Raw genomic sequence first — 22,162 nt, 5'->3', positions numbered from 1 at the left:
CTTGCGTGTGTGTGTGTGTGTGTGTGTGTGTCTCAGAGAGAAAGAGCGATGGAAAGATGTCTATCACTATGCTTCTATGATGGGGTAGGGAGGGGCTTGATGCTTTTCTATCAATAATAAGCATGTAAATAACATCACCCCTTCCTATTTACTTTTTTGACTAGTCATTTTGTAAATCACAGCAATAATTCCTACATGTAGGGCCCGCCTCTGTAGGGCCTTGGTCCCCAGTGAGCCCCACCTTGCCTATACTCTTCTGCTTCCAAACCACTGAGCTGCATAAACATCAAGTAAGCTTTTAATTTGTCTTTTTGTAGGGAAGGAAAACCAAACTAGAATATCCCATGTCTTCATTACTGCCAATCTAACCAGCCTGTTAAAGGCTGTTTTTATTGAGATAAATAGACCTCTCGGGTGTGGTCTGAGCTGACGCGCAAGGAAACCCTGATAGAGACTGAGCCAGAGGGGGAGACAGTCTCCAGAAGGGGAACATAGCGTGTCGCAGGTGGAATGGAGTTAGGGGACATGTTTTCTGTGAGGTGAGCTGGGATTTAAGTCTGTGTGAGTTGGAGACCTACCCTTCATGAATGAACTCCTCCAGGGCAGCACACTCTGACACCAACTGAGGCAGCTCACAGTGCAGAGCCACATAGGAGAGGATGGGCAACAAGTCATCTGCCCCACTGACAAATAAACAGAGGAGGGTTTAACAGAAAGGCAAGAAATTAGTTAAAAACCAAATCAAATAATTGTTTTAATTTTTATATTTTAAATAGTTGTGCTATAATAAAGTGTTTACACTCAATCACAACACAAAAATCACACCCTCATTACATGTCAACACAAACATTACTGTAAACTTCAAATTAGTCTATAAATTCCMGTGTTAACATAAATATCAAATTCAGGGTCAAACTTGGAGCAACATAATGCAACCAGTCATAGACGATGTTGACATAATTGACCCATTACACCCATTACAGGGTTGTTGATCTGAAAGTTCTGATTGAAATAACAAGTGAACTGGACAAGTCGAGGGGGAAAAAGAGATGTTTAAAAAGACAAAGTGAAGTAGAGTGTGAGGGAGAAATCACTGTACCATCTTAACTGCTGTGAAATACATTTTCCATATCCAAAAATATTGTTGTTTCAGCTGCCATACAAAACTGAAAGTAAAAGATGCAAAAACAAAACTTAACGGGAAGCATAGAAATCGTGTATATAGAATCGACATACCGCTTCTTAGACTTGCTTTCAAGTATAATAGATCTATGACTCACATTTCTATTTAGTCAGGTTGCCCCAAAAGTTACATTTTGCCGCTTTGAAATACAAATAGTCATGAGAAAAAAGAAGAAAAAAAGAAATCACTAATCACCCAGAAAACTAGTTGCATTCCTCCAYAAATAAGCTCCCAAAACACTTTAAATTGCCTAAACAGCACCAGAACATGAAGATGAAATGTATTTTGAATTTTGTTAGAGCAATACGGTGCATTAAAACTAAAAGCAGATTTGCCTAGCTCGGTGACAGGGAAAACAGATAGTGGGTTAATGTGCAAACATGCGTAAATATTCATTCATACTTTCTTGTGAACACAAAGTAATTTGTGAGAATAATGATCACATTTAATGCATTAACATTTCTTCTGCAGTTATCAAACAGACTCCTCGGAATAGAAGAAGCCTTTCTTTAAATACTATGGGTAAACTCTTAAAGTGAAACACACTGATGAAGCAATAATAGAAATGGCAGTACGCCATTGCCATGTCCAAAAACAAATCACACAAGCTAAAATATATTGACTAGACCCAAATGCAAATCTTATCTAGTGTAAGACCGAAAAGGGAAGTTTCTGAACTCATATTCAATTGCATAACAGTCACCAGCAGCCACTAGATTATGGTGCTCCCAAAAATAAGCTACATCCGCCAGAGCTAAGAAGTGGTATCCAGCAAACCACATCCACAAAGTCTGACTGCTCTGCACACTCCAATACAAGGAGACAAATATAGAGCATGAGCTTAGGGCCGTGGCCGTAATTGGTCAGCCAAATGACCGCGGTCTCCCTAATAACCATTCGAAAAGCAACAGAAATACAATAAATATAATTATCATTTTTTAAACTCACATTTTCTCCTCTCCTGACTGCATGTGCTGCCATAGAAATAAAATGAATAGAAGGGGCTTCGAACCACTAACCCTAGCAATTTGTCTGGTAAACTCACAATGACTACCTGGTATTGTGACGCAAGAATTTCCATGGTAATGTAGAATGTTAAAAGGCTCAATACAACCTTTATTATCAATATCAAAATAATTTCTGGGTAACTTTAACTTACTGTAATAGATTTCCATATAAAAAAATATTAAATTGCTGTTAGCAAAAAATTTCTCAAGCAAGAATTTTCCTAGGACTGTTTGGGAGTGGTCTGAGTGGCAAGGAGAAAACTGAAAACTAACCATTGTCAGAGAGGTTTGGAACTCTTTGTTATTGGTCTATTAACCAACTTACCACAAGATGAGGTCACCATGTAAAGCCGAATCTCCCACCCATGCAAACCTGGTGTTAAAAGGTCCTGTGTAGTTTTCAACCAGCAACTATCAGGAAATACACTACATGACCAAAAGTATGTGGACACCTGCTCGGCCAACATCTCATTCCAAAATCATGGGCAGTAATATGGAGTTGGTCCCCCCTTTACTGCTATAACAGCCTCCACTCTTCTGGAAAGGCTTTCCACTAGATGTTGGAACTGCTGCAGGGACTTGCTTCCATTCAGCCACAAGAGCATTAGTGAGGTCGGGCACTGATGTTGGGCGATTAGGCCTGGCTCGCAGTCGGTGTTCCAATTCATCCCAAAGGTGTACGATGGGGTGGAAGTCAGGGCTCTGTGCAGGCCAGTCAAGTTCTTCCACACCGATCTCGACAAATCATTTCTGTATGGACCTCGCTTTGTGCACGTGGACATTGTCATGCTGAAACAGGAAAGGGCTTTCCCCAAACTGTTGCCATAAAGTTGGAAGCACAGAGTCAGCTACAGAATGTCATTGTATGCTGTAGCATTTTGATTACCCTTCACTGGAACAAAGGTGCCTAGCCCGAACTACAAAAAAAAGCCTGAGACCATTACTCCTCCTCCAAACTKTACAGTTGGCACTATGCATCCGGGCAGGTAGCGTTCTCCTGGCATCCGCCAAACCCAGATTCGTCCATTGGACTGCCAGATGGTGAAGTGTGATTCAGCAATCCAGTGAACGTTTTTCCACTGCTCCAGAATCCAATGGTGGTGAGCTTTACACCACTCCAGCCGACGCTTGGCATTGTGCATGGTGATCTTAGGCTTGTATGCGGTTGCTTGGCCATGGAAACCCATTTCATGAATCTCCTGACGAACAGTTCTTGTGCTGACGTTGCTTCCAGAGGCAGTTTGGAACTCTGCAGTGAATGTTGCAACCGAGGACAGACGATTTTTACGCACTTCATGCTTCAGCACTCGGGAGGTCCCATTCTGTGAGCTTGTAACAATTTGCGGCTAAGCCGGTGTTGCGCCTAGAACTTTTCACTTCACAATAACATCACACAGTTGACCGGTGCCACGTTCAAAGTCACTGAACACTTCAGTAAAGCAAATGTTTGTCTCTGTGTGCTCGATTTTATACACSTCAGCAACGGGTGTGGCTGAAATAGCAGAAYCCACTCATTTGAAGGGGTGTCCACTTTTGGTGATTTAGTGCAACACTGATCAAATGTTTTTACACTTTTACAGTAGTAGTTTCATCAGCTTTTATACAATATGATGCAGTACTAGGCCTTTAACTAGCAATGGTCATCMAAATTATTAAAAGGTTTGAAAAAGTATTCTAATAAATGCAAGTTGGACAATGGATGAAAATATTTTAAACTTTTAAATTTGTTAAAATCCATCAGATATTTACTAAATTATAGCATGTAAAACATTTTACTGACACGGACAAAAACAGTTCTGGGATGCGGGAATTCAGGTATTCAATTTGTCAAATTTCTCTTTTGTTTTCTTAGAATGCACTCATATACACCAAGTGTACAAAACATTAGGAACACCTTCCTAATATTGAGTTGCACCCCCTTTTGCCCTCAGAACAGTCTCAATTCRTCAAGGCATGGACTACAATGCATCGAAAGCGCTCCACAGGGATGCTGGCCCATGTTGACTCCAATGCTTCCCACAGTTGTGTCAAGTTGGCTGGATGTCCTTTGGGTGGTGGATCATTCTTGATACACACTGGACACTGTTTAGAGTGAAAAGAACTGCAAAGCTGCTGGGTTTGACACAAACCAGTGCACCTGGCACCTACGATCATAGCCCGTTCAAAGGCACTTAAATATTTTGTCTTGCCCATTCACCCTCTGAATGGCACACATACACAATCCATGTCTCAGTTGTCTGAAGGCTTAAAAATCCTTCTTTAACCCATCTCTTCATCTACACTGTTTGAATCGGATTTAACAAGTGACATCAATAAGGGATCATAGCATTCACCTCGTCAGTCATGGAAAGAGCAGGTGTTAAAGTTGTGTTTACTCAGTGTATATGAATAGCTTAAAAGGGGTGGCACAGGGCTGCAACCACTAAACACTTGCTATGTCTAGGCCTACATACACTCACCTGTGCCACCCAGACTGCCTCAATTACTGTTGTAATGTTCTGTTGCATAATTCAACAAGTGTCAACAGCAGAATAGCCTCGGTTTAAGATAAACACGCTTGGCACTAGATTTCACACATTTATACATACTTTACATTGTTCGCGAGATCAGACATATCACTAAACAGTGTTCATTTTCAGAAGTTAATTTCATTTTAGTGCATCTAATTTGTAAAAATAATCAACTGTTTTAAATTTTWACTTTTTAAATTTCACAAATTTACACCCATCAAAATAGTTATTTCTTATGTTTTTGTGATGTAACTGTCGAGACGATGCAGAACGATAAAGACAATGTATTCCATTGAGCCCACTTCAGCTATTATCGGGGTTTGACAAGTCATTACAAACATTTCCGCAGTCGTAACATTAATGTGAAAAAGCGACAAGCACAACAAAGAGTATGAAAAGGTCACAGGAGTACAATGAAAGCAATCAATCCAGCATGATTTAAGTGACAAGTAGGGTTCTGGCAGTCACAAAATTTAATCAGCCGGTGACTGTCATGTAAATAACTGTCCGTCTCATGGTAATTGMCAGTTAATTAACAAAACACATTTAGCATCTCCTGGGTTCCTACAAGCCACTGACGCAGACCTTTGGAAACCTACATTTTAAAAAGTCCAATAAATCCATTATTTTAGACAGGTCTAAAGAAACATGATATGAAGAAAATGTAGTCTATTTCAGAAGAACAGAATAGCATACTCAGTTGTCCTGATCTGGCTATGCCAAATGGCTGTGGGCTCCACTAGTTCATTTAGCAGACAAGATTTGCTTAGAATTCCTTGGCATTATTTTATAGCATGAATAATACAATTGAACAAAGCTGAATAAGATAGAAAGGATGTTTTCTCCAAACTATTTCAGTGAGTGTGCACTGTGTTGAGCGGCTAAAAAAGAAATAGGTATTCCTATATGCTTCATTTAGAGTTCATGTAACTTCCGTGGTTCTACAAACATTGGGCTGTATGTTTGGATTTTTAATACATTGTAAGGCTGCATGATGCAACTAATGAGGATTTRAAAAAAACTATCTTGAAAGGCGTAAGCTCTGCTTAGTTTTTTGCGCAGGCGGTACACACCACTTCAGTAACTCCTTCACAATTTGACAAGCAATTTTACGGTGGMATCCCCTTTGTGGGGCCGTAATGCACCCTAAAAAAATCCATGTATTTTGCGGCCAGTGGCCGTTGTGCCCTTCTCCCTGGCTACCCATCACGCGATCAGGTCTTTCTCACAGGCTACAAGTGAAGACAGACATTCAGGACGCTACTGCGCGTGTCCTTATCCAATTCCGAGGTGCATATTGAAGATATTGGAACTGTCCACATTTACTTTGTCTCCCAACAATGYGAGTAGGCCTAACGTACAGCAAAAGCACTAGCCTATGTCAATCTACTATCCCCCATAGTACAAAGGTCAACCTATTCTATGCGAGAAATAAATATTCCAAACATAGTCTGGGACAGTTGTGGGATGCGATAGATCCCAAATTAATACAACCACTAGCCTCAAACTATCTTTACGCAATGTGGCTGCCACAACAGATAAGAACATTTAGCTTAACATGTTTATAAACTATTTTTTCACATAAGCACAGCAATGMGCACATGGTAGTAGGCTATAAGCGCAAATGTTCCAATAAGGGGAAACCACCATCATCAAAAGTGACCGCAAACACAATTATGCATGTAATGCTTATTATAAAAAGGTGCATTTTTATGGTGAAAATTCTTCCCCAAACGTGAAACTCAAGTGCTGCTTATGTATGCCAGTTAGGCGCTACATCCATTGTAACGCGGATTAACGTGCTTAGTTTTAAGAAGTTATTTGGCMACTTTAGTTGTGATACAAACCTTATTAAAAGATACAGGCCCRTGGGCTAGGCTACATGAGGTTTGCGACTGATTCGAAAAAATAAATACAAATAATAAAATCGCAACAAAAAAAKGCATCGTTCCTTATGTTGGGCATCATTCACAAGTGATAGCCTAATATTGTCACCCAATTTGTTTTGATTTACAAAGGACCATTATGCACTGTATCGAAACAGGGGCAGAGGGGGAAAAAAATACATGTCATCTATGCACTTAAATAGCGAATGGAGGACACCTTTCCCCATGGTTTATTTTCATGCCAGCCAGGTAGGCTATACTCCTGTTTTAAAGAGAAGCAATGTGCTTAATATTAGCAAGGTTGAGAAATAAATATAGCAATCCTAGCCTATAGAAAACTGATGGGAACCTCTTTTTAATAGAGGCCATTACTCAGTTCTCTCGCAATTGCATAGCCTATAGACATTTTTAGCAACATGAGCACATGGGCTCTCATGAAGTGTTTGATTAGATTTTTTAATACATTTGCATTGATGTCAGAGTGATTAGAAGGACAATAGAGTGCGGAGTATCAGGCAGTTAGCAAGTTTGGCAGGCTACTGATGACCATCAGCAGCATCAAAGCTTGGCAAAGCCCAATTACCATAACTAAACGGTCACGTGGAATTTGACTGCCTTCATGACTTCACCGCAACAACCCTAGTGACAAGTGGATTTTGCACCCCTCAAAACAGAGATGGCTGAAAAAAAGATGGTTGAAAAAGACAGATCCTCAAATGTGGGGCATGCGCGTTGCTACTTTAACTGATGTGGCTCAAACACATATTGATGGGTACACTTCCTGCTTTAACTTCATGCTTTGCGCCTATGGGAACACTTGCAATGGCCACCAGTCCATCCATTATGCCATAATTGACTTGAATGGGGACGCCATCCCATTTATTCTATTTCTATGTATGCTGCTGCTGACTTCTGGGGGCATTGACTAGGCAACCGAAGACTCCTTTGCTACAACACCTTGCTTGTTTCAGCACATTGATAAGAGTCCACGTTACTGCAGAAACAGATTCAACAATTCCCAGCCATCCAGATTCAACAATTCCCAGCCATCCAGTCTTCAGGTAGCTGTTTGTTCCAAAAATAAAACATTTTTAAATGGTTATGATGGCAATTGTTTTTCATGATGGTCTTCACCCATAACTGTCGGTTACATGGTAATTGTGCCAGCACTACATGAGCTATGCCCTCAATGCACCAAACAAACATAATGAGAGAGAACGATTTGTTTGGTTGGTCGTGGAGCCCACATCCTCAAACAGTTTTAGTTTTAGAGGTGCCTGATATAAGTTCATGCAATGGGCCTATGGGTGGCTGGAGTCAAAGACTGGTGCCCCCCAAGTCATAGACCGCATGGCAAGCGGTACCAATGCACCATGTCTGGAACAAACAGGACCCTGAACAGCTTCTACCATCAAGCCATGAGACTGCTTAATAGTTTAATAGTTCATCAATAGCTACCCGGGCTAACTCCGGACTCTTCACATAAGCTGCTGCTACTGTTAATTATCTATCCTGTTGCCTAGCCACTTTACACCTACCGATATGTACATATCTAACTCAAATCTAATTTTATTGGTCACATACACGTTTCTAGCAAATGATATTGCATGTGTGGCGAAATGCTTGCAATTACGTCGTACCTCTGCACATCGACTCGGTACTGGTACCCCGTGTATACTGTACAGCCAAGTTATTACTCATTGTGTATTTATTTCTTGTATTATTGTTTTCTATTATTTCTCTTCATTGTTGGGAAGAGCCCGTAAGTAAGCATTTCACTGTTAAGCCCTATTCGGATGGGATAAGTTTTACTGGGGGAGCTAAGGGCATGTAATTATGTGCACGAGCACAAATTCACCATATCTGTAATTTTAGTCCCGTCAGAATCTGCCATGTCAGTAATTTTTACTTGGAAGGAAGGTTATCACAGCCCTAAAAACCTACTGTTTTTCAGCAAATGCCAAGGTCGTCTAATAATACTTATCCCGTGCGAATCGTCATCCCTGCGTTTTGAGGGATATTACAGGGTTTAACAGGTGCCGAATCCCAGTTTGGGTAAGAACATGGGAACAAATTTATGCTTAAAACAAAGTGCTATGCATGTAGCCTACAGATGAATGATTTGTTTTGTCATATATCAACTTTCCCAGTGCCATACGTCTCTTAAAAGATGAAGTGGACAATATACAGAGCAATTAATTGATAAATTGCCAAATCCATCAGGTAATTAAATGTCTGTGTAGGTTACAGTTCTTATTGATATGGATTATTCATTTAGACTTCCTCCGAACTCAAGGCCATTAGGCCAACATTAGGCTATCCCTAGACATTTGAAATATCATCACGCATAGAAGAGCCTCCAGGCTTCCGTCATAACGGTCAATTGTGAATGAGCGAAAAACATATTACAGGGCAGTTTGCTAAAACAAAACCCGTCTGAATAATCCACTGGAAAAAACAGACATGCCGGGGTAATAATTACATAACTGACATTCTCTAGTAATACTGGTCCCGTGTGAATAGGGCTTTAGTTCAATTAGAATTTTATGCAGACAGACGTTTACTGGATGTCATTTAGGTAGCGTGTGGACTGGCTCTTCAACGTTTGATCTACCCCATCAGTTTCCTGCAAGCCTCATTAAATTCTCTTCTAGTAGTAGACTACTTAAATCAAGCAAACAACCCAGTAAACTTTCTCACTACATTACTCCCCCAACCTCAAATGACTTAACGTCTACACTCTGCATACCCATTATATGGTCTATGACCTATAGCTCTTTCTGTTGCCCAGTAGAGCCGCTTTCCCATCCACAGCTCCTAGGCTAGCAGGGCCCTGCCTGAGTGTGTTCCAGACAAGGCGACCCACTTTGAGGATCGTCCARGATGGGGCACTCCGCAGGGGGCAGTGATCCTTGGCCAGACCCCTGCTGTGTCTGGCCTTAGTGATCTCTGATGAAGTCTGACAAGGCGACCACTGACCGAGGCAGGGGGTCCTAAATTATATTTGGATACTCCCCCCAAAATATCTGTACAATAAGTCTGTGTAAAGCACAAACACAGAAAAGTGCAGATAATTTTTTTTTTTTTAATAAACAGTGCCTTCAGAAAGTATTCATACCCCTTGACTTATTCCACATTTTGTTGTTACAGCCTGAATCCAAAATGTATTAAATATATATCCCCTACACAATATACCCCATAATGACAAAGTGAAAACATTGAAAATTAAATACAGAAATCTAATTTACATAAGTATTCACACCAAAAACACAGAACCCAAACCGGCTGCGCGCGTGTGCCATCGTGCATAAATGTATTTTCTCCCCCCACACCAAACGTGATCACGACACGCAGGTTAAAATATCAAAAAACTCTGGACCAATTATATTAATTTGGGGACAGGTCGAAAAGCATTAAACATATGGCATTTTAGCTAGCACTTGATCCAGTGAGCACTTGATAGCTAATTTGTCCTATTTAGCTAGCTTGCTGTTGCTAGCTACTTATAAATCGCAATATAAAGTCAAGAGAAGAAAAAGCCTGGAAGGAAGAGAGTTCACTAGAAACGATTCAGTTGACCGTTTTATGTGTGGATTAATTGGCGGAGTAGAGGACCTTGTGCATTTCAGGTAAAAAATAACTCAATGTCCCTGGACAAATTAGCTAGCAACAGCAAGTTAGAMAAATAGGACACATTTTCTAGCTAGTGCAAGCTAACTAGCTAAATTGCCATAAATGTTTAATGCTTTTTGACCTGTTTCTCAAATTAATATAATTGGTTCAGATTTTGTTTATTTTAACCTGCGTGTCGTGATCACGTTTTTGATTGGGGGGGACAAAATACATTTATGCAAGATTGCGCACGCAAACAGCCGGTTTGGGTTCCGTGTTACAGCCACTGACCTATTTTGTCTTTCAGTCACCCATGTGGGTATAACCAATGAGGAGATGGCACGTGGGTACCTGCTTCTATAAACCAATGAAGAGATGGGAGAGGCAGGACTTGCAGCTCGATCTGCGGCAGAAATAGAACTGACTTCTATTAAAGCCCTTGGCCACGCAGACGCTCGTTGGCATGCGCGAGCAGTGTGGGTGCAATAATTGAATAATATAGATTTCTAAATTGATTTTGTAGTCAGCCTGTGAGTCAATACTTTGTTGAAGCACCTTTGGCAGAGATTACAACTATGAGTCTTTCTGGGCAAGTATCTAAGAGCTTTCCACATCTGGATTATGCAACATTGGCCCATTATTCTTTTCAAAATCCCTCAAGCTCAGTCAAATTGGTTGTTGATCATTGCTAGATAACCATTTTCAGGTCTTGCCATAGAGTTTCAAGTATATTTAAGTCAAAACTGTAACTAGGCCACTCAAGAACATTCAATGTCATCTTGGTAAGCAACTCCAGCATAGATTTGACATTGTGTTTTAGGTTATTGTCCTGCTGAAAGGGGAATTAATCTCCCAGTTTCTGGTGGAAAGCAGACAACCAGGTTTTCCTCCAGGATCTTGCCTGTGCTTAGCTCCATTCAGTTTTTTTATCCTGAAAAACTACCTAGTCCTTAACACTTACAAGTATACCCATAACACGATCCAGTCATCACTATGCTTGAAAATATGGAGAGTGGTACTCAGTAATGTGTTGTATTTGCCCCAAACATTGCCAAATTTTTTGCAGTTTTACTTTAAAGCCTTATAGCAAACAGGATGCATGTTTTGGAATATTGTATTCTGTACAGGCTTCCTTTTCACTGTCAATTAGGTTAGTATTGTGGAGTAACTACAATGTCGTTGATCTCTCCTCAGTTCTCCTATCACAGCCGTTAAACTGTTTTAAAGTCACCTTTGGCCTATGGTGAAATCCCTGAGCAGTTTCCTTCCTCTCCAGCAAATTAGTTAGGAAGGATACCTGTATCTTTGTAGTGACTGGGTGTATTGATACACCATCCAAAGTGTAATTAATAACACCATGCTCAAAGGGGCATTCAATGTCTCCCTTTTTTTTTTTTACCAATAGGTGCCCTTTGTGAGGCATTGGAAAACCTCCCTGGTTTTTGTGGTTGGATAGAGGTAGTTATTTTATTTTATTATGTTAATTTGTAAAAAATGTAAAAACATTTCTACTTTGACATTATGGGATATTTATTGTGTGTAGGCCAGTGACAATAAAAATCTCAAATTAGTCCATTTTAAATTCAGATTGAAACAAAATGTGGAAAAAGTCAAGGTGTGAATACTTTCTGAAGGCACTGTAAATAACAATGTTTGCACTGTGTGAGAGATTTGAGGGGAAACGAGCATGGTCCAGCATGTGAGCATGTTCATATCCATAAAAGCAATGTTGTAGTATTACACTCACATGGCTGCGGTTTTGGATTCTGCCTCATGAAGGCAGGAGTAGTCCTCAGCACAAGCACAGATCAGACGCAACGTTCGAACTGCAACAGAACAGGACGCAAAACAAAAGGTGACTAACACATACAGTTGAAGTCGGAAGTTTACATACACTTAGGTTGGAGTCATTAAAACTTGTTTTTCAACCACTCCACAAATTTCTTGATAACGAAAAATARTTTTGGCAAGTCGGTTAGGACATCTACTTTGTGCATGACAAGTAATTTTTCCAACAATTGTTTACAGACAGATTATTTCACTTATAATTCACTGCATTACAATTCTAGTGGGTCAGAAGTTTACATACACTAAGTTGACTGCCTTTAAACAGCTCGGAAAATTCCAGAAAATGATGTCATGGCTTGAGAAGCTTCTGTTAGGCTAATTGACATCATTTGAGTCAATTGGAGGTGGACCTGTGGATGTATTTCAAGGCCTACCTTCAAACTCAGTGCCTCTTTGCTTGACATCATGGGAAAATCAAAAGAAATCAGCCAAGACCTCAGAAAAAACTAATTGTAGACCTCCACAAGTCTGGTTCATCCTTGGGAGCAATTTCCAAACGCCTGAAGGTACACGTTCATCTGTACAAACAATAGTACGCAAGCATAAATACCATGGGACCACGCAGCCGGCATACATCAATCCCAGAATAACAGCAAAGGACCTTGTGAGATGCTGGAGGAAACAGGTACAAAAGTATCTATATCCACAGTAAAACGAGTCCTATATTGACATAACCTGAAAGGCCGCTCAGCAAGGAAGAAGCCAATGCTCCAAACGCCATAAAAAGCCAGACTACGGTTTGCAACTGTACATGGGGACAAAGATCGTACTTTTTGGAGAAATGTTCTCTGGTCTGATGAAACAAAAAAATAGAACTGTTTGGCCATAATGACCATTGTTATGTTTGACGGAAAAAGGGGGATGCTTGCAAGCCAAAGAACACCATCCCAACTGTGAAGCACGGGAGTGGCAGCATCATGTTGTGGGGGTGCTTTGTGCAGGAGGGACTGGTGCACTTCACAAAATAGATGGCTTCATGAGGGAGGAAATGTGGATATATTGAAGCAACATCTCAAGACATCAGTCAGGAAGTTAAAGCTAGGTCGAAAATGGTTTCTCAATGGACAATGACCCCAAGCATACTTCCAAAGTTGTGGCAAAATGGCTTAAGGACAACAAAGTCAAGGTATTGGAGTGGCCATCACAAAGCCCTGACCTCAATCCTATAGAACATTTGTGGGCAGAACTGAAAAAGTGTGTGCGAGCAAGGAGGCCTACAAACCTAACTCAGTTACACCAGCTCTGTCAGGAGGAAATGGGCCAAAATTCACCCAACTTATTGTGGGAAGCTTGTGGAAGGCTACCAGAAACATTTGACCCAAGCTAAACAATTTAAAAGGCAATGCTACCAAATACTAATTGAGTGTATGTAAACTTCTGACCCACTGGGAATGTGATGAAAGAAATAAAAGCAGAAATAAATCACTCTGCTATTATTTTGGCATTTCACATTCTTAAAATAAAGTGGTGATCCTAACTGACCTAAAACAGGGAATTTGTACTAGGATTAAATGTCAGGWATTGTGAAAAACTGAGTTTAAATGTATTTGGCTAAGGTGTATGTAAACTTCCAACTGTAGGCATATGGAAAACATCAATAACATCACACAAACAAGTCAAAACAGATTCCAGCCTGTCTGAACTAAAAGAACATTGTGTATTAGATGTTATTGGAGCAGAGAAACATGGGGTTTCCCCCCAATTAAATGCTTCCGCGGTATGAGCAATGTAAAGAACACTTCCCACACTATCATTGTCCAGTGAGGGTCTTACTCACCAATGCACTCCAGCTTTCTCTGGGGACAGCAATCTCTGCACAGCAAGCGAAGCTCTTGCACTGCCGAGTCATAGGGGTAGGAACCATGCAGCACGACAGGGTCCTGGGGGTACAGTTTCGATGCGACACCAACATCACCAGGTGAGGCATCCCGATACAGCCTCATACTGGACTCAAAGGACAGCTCCTTCTCTCTATGGACCTTCCTTCATAGTCCAGGACACAAAGATACAAGAGGTAACCATGCCAAATCAACAAGTAGTGTGACATGACTGACACCAGCTTCACACTGAACTACCTTTCTAAATGGACATTAGATTGAATACGTCAAGGAATGGTTGAATCACAGGTATGTTAATCATCTCACTACACTGATACGCATAATCAACCATGCAGCAGGATAATAGGAGAACAGTTTCTAGTTGTAGCATACTGACGCCATCTACCGACCACTGCCTGACATCCAACTCCCTTTGCAAACAAGAAGCTTTTACTAGGGATGTGCACGGTTATTCGAATATCAAATATCCGAACGGACGTTAGTATTCGAATTCTTGGATTTTTAACACTGAAAATGCTTTTTCTAAACGTAAATAAGATATCCATGTGACATTGTTACATATAGGATATACCATGACATTTAAAATGATTAATTTAATAAATCAAACTTACCAATGTAGGTTTTATGACGTGCACCCCATAAAAAAGACCGGTAGTCAACTGGTAACCTTCACATGTGTAGCTTGTTGTTTATGTTAGCTAATTAAATTCAGCAGAGACTTAGTGTAGCAAGTGGAGTGATAGTTCACTAACGCAATGCAAGATGGAATAAAATCACAGAATGAAAAGTTAGCGAAATGAGAAGGAGTAGGCTACCACTGAGCAACCAACAGGTAAGCTGTTGTTTTATCTGAATGGAGTTGGGGAGAAAGCGGCATGTGGCCTCAATTAGCCTAGATAGCTATAGCTGGTTAGCTTCTCTAGTCAAGACAGGCACTGTTATATGGGATGATAAATAACATTGTGGCTGCTACAAGTTAGCTAGTCTTGGCTGTCACCGAGTTGCCTTGGCGCCTCTCCCTCTCCCTTTGTCTGCTCTCCCTCTCACACACACTGCCCCCTCCGCAGCTTAAGCAATAGAGTGCCAGCAGTCCTTAGGTTAAAACCGTAAGTTGTATAAAAAAAAAATAACACACATGTAATTCGAATATCTGGATATCCTACAGAAATGTATGATACTACTCAAATAATGAAATTATTTCAAAACCCCAATCACTAGTTTTTGCCACAAAATATGGGCAAGTGATCATAGCTACAAAAAGAAAAAGACAGAAGATTACCTGAAGAGAGCCAACAAAGAGCTCCAGAGGGGAGTGAAGAAGGCTTCTTCTATGCTGGCCACACACAGGTCCTTAGAACTGGCTGTGTTCAGACACTCAAAGGAGAGCAGACATAGCGACAGCAGTTGATCTGCAACAAAGTTATTTTCATACATTTCCCTCAACAATTAGAAAACACTGCAAAACATGAGGTCTACTACATAGTACATTTTAACTCATACTAACCAATGGCAATATGGATGTCCTTCACAATAGCCTTGAGGTGTTCTTTGAGATCACGCATCTCCAAGTCTTGAACGAGAGACTCCTCCTGATCCAACTGGGACTGTTCAAAGGTCACGTCAGGGTCCCCATGTGATGGAGCCCAGTCCAGCTGTGTCAGAAACTGCTCCAGATCCTCAAACGAATTCTCCCTGTCCAGTGTATGGGGCCCATCACTATCCTCCTCGTTAGCAATATGGTCATGGGAGAAGGAGATATTGAGAGATGCATCGGAGGACATACTGTGGCCCACTTCTGATTTTGACACGTTCTGATGAGAGTCTGACATCAACAGGCTCTGAGCGCTGTGGGAGGGTTTCATGGGCAGGGCAGGACTTGCAGGGAGACTCTTACTCACGATTGGGTAGAGCCTGTTGTAAACTCTGTACTGGAGCCTTTTCAGTAGCATCATCACAGGGTGGTCTGGACAGCTAGGATACACACAAAGCACACAATAAAAATTACTCCTCTATTCAAAAGGAAATTAAGCAACATTATGTATGGCAAAATATAGGACTAGGACTGCCTTGTGCGGCCTCGTGTTTGGTACCTGAGAAGACATGAAACAAGCCCGGAAACCAATGTGGCATCATTAGGATTTTTCTTAATGTTGGCTTTCCATAGCTTGGGCCAGTCCTATAAGTCAAACATACACAGGATGAGGACAACTCGACAGGAAACACTAAAGTTCACTTATCGACACAATGACTTGTCAAGTTGTCACTGCACTTTGAACTCACATGATCTTGTTCATATTCCAAAACATTTGTGTACAGAACACGTTGCTCCTGTTCTTCTGCAGTAATTGTTCCAGATGCGGCAAACCTCCTGCATACAGCACAGACACATTGATTTTTTTATTTAACCTTTATTTAACCAGGCAAGTCAGTTAACAGATTCTTATTTATAATGACGGCCTACACCGGCCAACGCTGGGCCCTATGGGACTCCCAATCACGGCCGGTTGTGATACAGCCTGGAATCAAACCAGGGTGTCTGTAGTGACGCCTCAAGCACTCAGATGCAGTGCCTTAGACCCCTGTGCCACTCAGTAGCCCTTACTCAGATACATGGATGCAACTGGAGCTCAGCTCCAAGCACCATTTCAATTACTTTCATACTACATATCAGAAGACTTAAATTAAGGGTGGATTGAGTGGTTAATGAGGGGAAATGGTTCTGAAGTATTCTAAACTTAACTGCAAATACACAAGTGTCAGGTTTCTGTTCTTATTCCAATTCCTACAAAGTAGCAGCACTTATACTACAGACATTACTGATGTGGTTCACCTGTAAAGCCATTCAACAGTCTTGAACTGTGATGTGTACCGAGTTCTACTGTCAGAGGGGACAAATGCTCACCTGTTGGCCTCCTCCTGCAGCCGCAGTCTCCTCTCCTCCATCTTCCTTTGGAGCTTCACACGTATTAAGGAACCCTTCCCAAATGTCCACTGGATCTAAACATAAAACAGCAGCTCACCCCAAAGCTACATGCCTATCCCCATGGATAACCAATAGCATAAATTCTCTCAGAAGGTAGCTACTTTCAAACAACACTAACAGGTCAGTCACTATAATAGATGATGTAACTTGAGGGTCCTCTTATGACACAGTTACCGGAGACATAACATGGGGTGTCTGGAATGTGTTTACCAAGGATCACAGGTAAGGCTCATTCAGCCATGATGCCATAATTTGGATCCTGGTGTAACTTAATCAAGTGGACATTCTTACCCAATTGACTCCTAGACTTATATAATATCAAACTGACCCCGAAAGTCCACATTAACAGAAGGATACAGCATCTTGCCTGGCCTTGGCAATGATCAGGTTCTCCATCATCTGCCTCTGAAGAGAGAGTGTCTGCGTTGAAAGAAAATGTATTAATATTTTACATTTCCAGACTACTTCAAGAGATGATACATGCATGTCAGAAATGTGTGAGAGATAAGACAAGTAATATTTTCCAGGAGGAAGAATTCTAGTTGAAAGGTAAACATAAAATGTTATCACCTCAACACTACAACCAGTAATTGCCTGAGGTAGGCTGACTGTTGGCCGATTGCATTATATGGCTCATCAGGGTCTGAACAACAAAACTTCATAGGTTAAGGGTCATTGATTGCACTTGAGTAAGCTCCTGGAGAGGTCACTTCTACTGGGTCGTTCCACCTCAAAAAGCACAAGAAATGATTGACCCCCCGCATTGTGTCATGTTGGCTAGATGTCCTTTGGGTGGTAGACCATTCTTGATACACACAGGATGCTGTTGAGCGTGGAAAACCCCAGCAGCGTTGCAGTTCTTGACACACATACTGGTGCGTCTGGCACCTACTACCATACCCTGTTCAAAGGAACTTCAATATTTTGTCTCAATGGCACACATACAAAATCCATGTCTCAATTGTCTCAAGGGTTAAGAAAATCCTTATTTAATCTGTCTCCTCCCCTTCAGCTACACTGATTGAATCGGATTTAACAAGTGACATCAGACTGACCAGGTGAATCCAGGTGAAAGCTAAGTCATGGAAAGAGCAGGTTCTCAATGTTTTGTACACTCAGTGTATAATACCTCAAATATATAACTGGACCAAACTTTTTCTAACAATGAGTTAGACATGAGGAATCYGGAGAAATGGTCAAAAGCCCAAGACCATCCTATGATGGTGCCACGTTGGAAAATCACTGCGCTCTTCAGTAAGGGCATTCTACTATCAGTGTTTGTCTATGGAGATTGCATGGCTCTGTGGTCGAAATTATTCCGGTCTGCAACAGGTGTGGCTGAAATAGCCAAATCCACTCATTTGAAGGTGTGTCCACATACCTTTGTATGTATAGTGTATATATCGCTCTCATTGGGAACGATCCTACTACTAAATCAAATCAACGTTTATTTGTCACGTGCGCCGAATGCAACAGGTGTAGTATACCTTACAGTGAAATGCTTACTAGTCACCCTGTGAGTACATGTGCAGTAGTCTGTGCTACTGGTGCTTTCAAGACAACTGAGAACCTCGAAAAGAGTTGTCGTGAACGCACTAAAGTCTGAGATTTCCGAGTTCCCAGTTGTTTTAAACGCGGCATACATCTTGTATAGTAGTGTGTGGGTAAAACGTAACTGAAACAATAAAACTACATGGACATAAAAAGTACCTTCACAAATTCCTTCAATTTTTCCCAATGAGCCCGCAGATCCATTTGGCCGTTATGTCGCCGAAACATTCTTGGCATCTAAATCGTGGGATTTCAAATCTTTTTTGTTCTAAGCGACTAAAACGCGTGGAAAAGTAAAACTAGTATTCCTTGAAGGACACGACAACGCGATCATGAAGAGGAAGACAAAAAAAAGCTGCCCGCTGTCGTTTGTATTCTGACCGTATTTCGCCTCAATCTCTAACCTTAGAGTGAGTCACTAATCCTGTTGATTTCTCAACTAAAACTCGAATCCAACAAGAGCGTGTGGCGCGCCAAATAAAGTCCAAACGAATCGAATCCCTAATCACCTTGAAGGGGCGTGAACCTTGTATGGATTCACATGACACTAGTCTCGTGCATGCATGCGATTGTGCTTCAATGCAAAACCCAGAGTATTATATTTAAAAATAAATATGAAATRGATAAATCAATGAGTACACTTGCGTCAAGCATGAATAATTTCTTATTTCCATGTTATCAGACTACTTCATTCGAAGCTGTTTTCTGCAAGTCTACTGCTCTAAATACCCACCATAGCAGCGTCCCAGAACTGATGGACATAATTAATGTAGAGGAAACAAGATGCTGAGTTCTTGTTGGATCCAACTCTGCCTCATACCAACATCAGATGGTACTCATGTGTGTGTGTGTCAAACTCATATGTAGTGGATATAACAGCTGTGTGAATCTCACAACCTTTCTGCTTTGCTTCGGTGTTCTACTGTAATCTGACACACAACTGTGAATTAAAATAGCAGCCAGTTAAATTTACAAGATCCTTCAATTTATCCAACTTTGGGGATATTCTAAAATCATGGTTGCAATGTAAAGTTTGGTTAAACTGAATGTGGTGTCTCTTTGGTATAAGTGAATAACACACAAACACAAAGACTGACCAGGGAAGTTTTCTGTGTACGGGCCTGAGCAGGGGGGAGTCGGGCCAGACGAGCTTCATAATTTTCTTTCAACTTCTGGTTCAACCGCGAGGCCTCCTCTATGGGTGTAAGCTCCCTTTAATACACACAAAAACATACAAAAATGTTAAGTCACATGTTACCAAAGGTATAAAATGTATCAAGTCTATGACTGCGGTGGCTTACAATGTGAATTTCAGTTCTGCACTATTTGAATACTCTGTATTAAATCAACTCTGTATTAATCATCGACCTCTTCAACAATTTAACAAAGTTCTACGGTGACAACCATTCACTGATAAGAGTGACTTCTGATGTAGGCATCTCATGAATACAGTAACCAGAGAGCGTCCTTCTATTTCACTGAGTGGCTATTTCTAGAACTCTCCTTTTTGTCCCTTGATTGTTTAGTCCCCAATTTCTCTGACAACAACTCACTTCCTGGTATCCTGTGACTCCACTATCTGCAAACTCTGGAAGACTTCTGGGGGCAGGAAGGTGGTGACCTCCCCTCCACCCTCAGAGAGAACTCTGCGCTGTCCAGGCCTGGGGTTATGTTTAGGCACCGAGTAAATAACCGGCTCTTGTGGTTGTGGCGAAACTGGAGGAGGGACAGGAGGTTGACACGTTTCGGGAAAAAGTCATTTGAAAAACTTTGCAAAATTTGGGGCTAAATATATTTACCAATCTTTCCAGGGCTTACTGCTAAGGCTGTGGTCAGGCTGAGTGCTGCCAAGTTGATAGGTGTCGTGTAGGAGGTAGGGGTTGCAGGTTCATCTCTCCTTCCTATGAAGGAGGACTTGGCTCTCTCCAAACACTGCTCAGCCAGCCTCAACATCTTTTCCACCTCTACTGCTACTATCTCTCCCTCTGGATGAGTAAAGAAAATCAAAATAGCAGAAGAGAAAAGCAACATTTTACGACTGGTAACCACTACCCACTGCAACTAAATTAAAACAATCGATGCTAAGAACTGATTAAATCTCAGTATCTACATCATCAAGGTTGATACAGTCATTCTTTAGTGTTGTTGATTATTTCAGGAGAGAGTAAATGAATCAATGTGTGAGGTAATCCTGTGCTTGTCTACAAACACAGTCAACTACTTACTCCAGAACTTGTTCAATTGTTTATTTTCTACCTTCTAAAACAGTGTTTCCCAAACCTTGTCCTCAAGTACCCCCAACAGTACACATGTTTATTGTACAAGCACACCTGATTCAACTAATCATCTAGCCCTCAATGAGTTGAATGAGGTGTGTTTGTCAAGGGCTACAATGAAACTGCTTACTGTTGGGGGTACTCAAGGACCAGGGTTGGGAAATACTGTTCTAAAATGACTTATAGACCTGCCCTGGCAGCGTTGAATGGAGTGGAGAAAGATGACAYACGTCATAGTATCTTGATTGATTGAGCTTAGATGTCTTTATGCTCAGTGACTGTCAGGCATAAAGATGTAGTTGCAGTCCCATCCTGAAAGCACCATAACAGCTCTTATCTACAGAGCACCTCTTGAATGAAATTAGATTTATTTAGTTTTGCATAATGGAATATTGTCCACGTCTCATCTTACGACTCGATACAGCATCCTCCAAAAGTGAGTGGGAGATGAAGTTGATACTCCTCAAGTATTCACAGTAAGCCTCCTAGAGAAAAAAATAAAGCTGTAAACTTACAACAGTAGGCTACTGTAGAAACATTACAATACAAGCATTACAACAGAGGTAGCACATTATACCAACTCACCAACTAGCTACTGTATGTAACAAGAATGTTGCATTGTTTACGTCATCAACGAAGCATATCTCGTGGCTATAAAACTCGTTCACCACTGTAATTCTAAATCAAACCTTACAAAAAAGATCGCAGTTTTGAAACTGCTGTCGATTGTGGTATTTTGGACGCATAACTGCAGTCGAACTGCAATTGTACTGTAACTGCAGTCACACATAAAACATATTGCAGTAAAAAATATATATATATTTTGGAGGCAGGATTTGCAGCATAGTGAAGTTATACTGCACTCTGACTCCATCCTTTTTCGTAAGGGTATTGAAAGCTTGACATTAGAATACCTTATGTCGGTTCCCTGCGTCCAATTGTATAGCCACTTTAGCTATTTTCATGGCATTTTGAAGGGGCTTCATGTCAGCGCCAGCTGCTGCCATGGTGGTGGTTGTTGTTATTGTTGTGACCAATCGTTCCGGATGTAAACTCTGCATGAACGAACGGAAGTATATATTTCAACAGCCGCAAGATGGCGCTACAGATTTTTTAAATAACTAACCCAAGATTGGATCCGACAGGCTGTGTTCTATGGGAAACAAATAGTCATAGTGGGAAGAACAAGCAAGGAGGGGGCAGAGCCAAGCAAGAGCTAGCAAGATCCTATTGCTGTGTTCTAGAACGTATACTACTATTGATAGGGAACGCCTACTCTGTGAAGTACGCGTGTGCAAGAACTCAAATCGCCCTTTGCACTCCTAAACATAGCGATTTTTTAAATAAAAAGGGTAAAGTCTACAAAGAATTGTCCACTCTGTTCGTAACCGATTTTAGTCATGGTAACTTTAAACTGTATTGAGATCAAATGTTTCATTGATGATGAGAACATTTGCAGAATGTGTTA

At 41.0% G+C, this 22,162-nt stretch overlaps 1 protein-coding gene across 8 annotated transcripts in view; it reads right to left on the bottom strand.

Moving 5' to 3' along the window:
- The window catches only part of vps9d1 (VPS9 domain containing 1), a 48,302-nt gene that overhangs the window by 8,196 nt on the left and 17,944 nt on the right, over positions 1 to 22,162 (bottom strand). For 3 of the 8 annotated variants that reach the window (XM_023970796.2, XM_023970795.1, XM_023970797.2), the window contains exons 1-14: positions 21,609 to 21,766; positions 21,107 to 21,179; positions 20,218 to 20,403; positions 19,972 to 20,134; positions 19,516 to 19,630; positions 17,225 to 17,287; positions 16,787 to 16,839; positions 16,165 to 16,252; positions 15,975 to 16,060; positions 15,389 to 15,855; positions 15,164 to 15,293; positions 13,824 to 14,029; positions 11,946 to 12,024; positions 579 to 683 (exon numbers count right to left, since the gene is read on the bottom strand). In XM_023970796.2, coding sequence (XP_023826564.1) covers positions 579 to 683; positions 11,946 to 12,024; positions 13,824 to 14,029; positions 15,164 to 15,293; positions 15,389 to 15,855; positions 15,975 to 16,060; positions 16,165 to 16,252; positions 16,787 to 16,839; positions 17,225 to 17,287; positions 19,516 to 19,630; positions 19,972 to 20,134; positions 20,218 to 20,403; positions 21,107 to 21,179; positions 21,609 to 21,755 — 1,961 coding nt within the window. In that variant the 5' untranslated portion in view covers positions 21,756 to 21,766. The other 5 variants (XM_023970798.2, XM_023970799.2, XM_070435173.1 and 2 more) reach the window with 4 other exon arrangements.

This window comes from Salvelinus sp. IW2-2015, linkage group LG26, assembly GCF_002910315.2.
Source record: "Salvelinus sp. IW2-2015 linkage group LG26, ASM291031v2, whole genome shotgun sequence".
Lineage (NCBI taxonomy): Eukaryota > Metazoa > Chordata > Actinopteri > Salmoniformes > Salmonidae > Salvelinus > Salvelinus sp. IW2-2015.
This window is presented reverse-complemented; position numbering and strand designations above follow the sequence as displayed.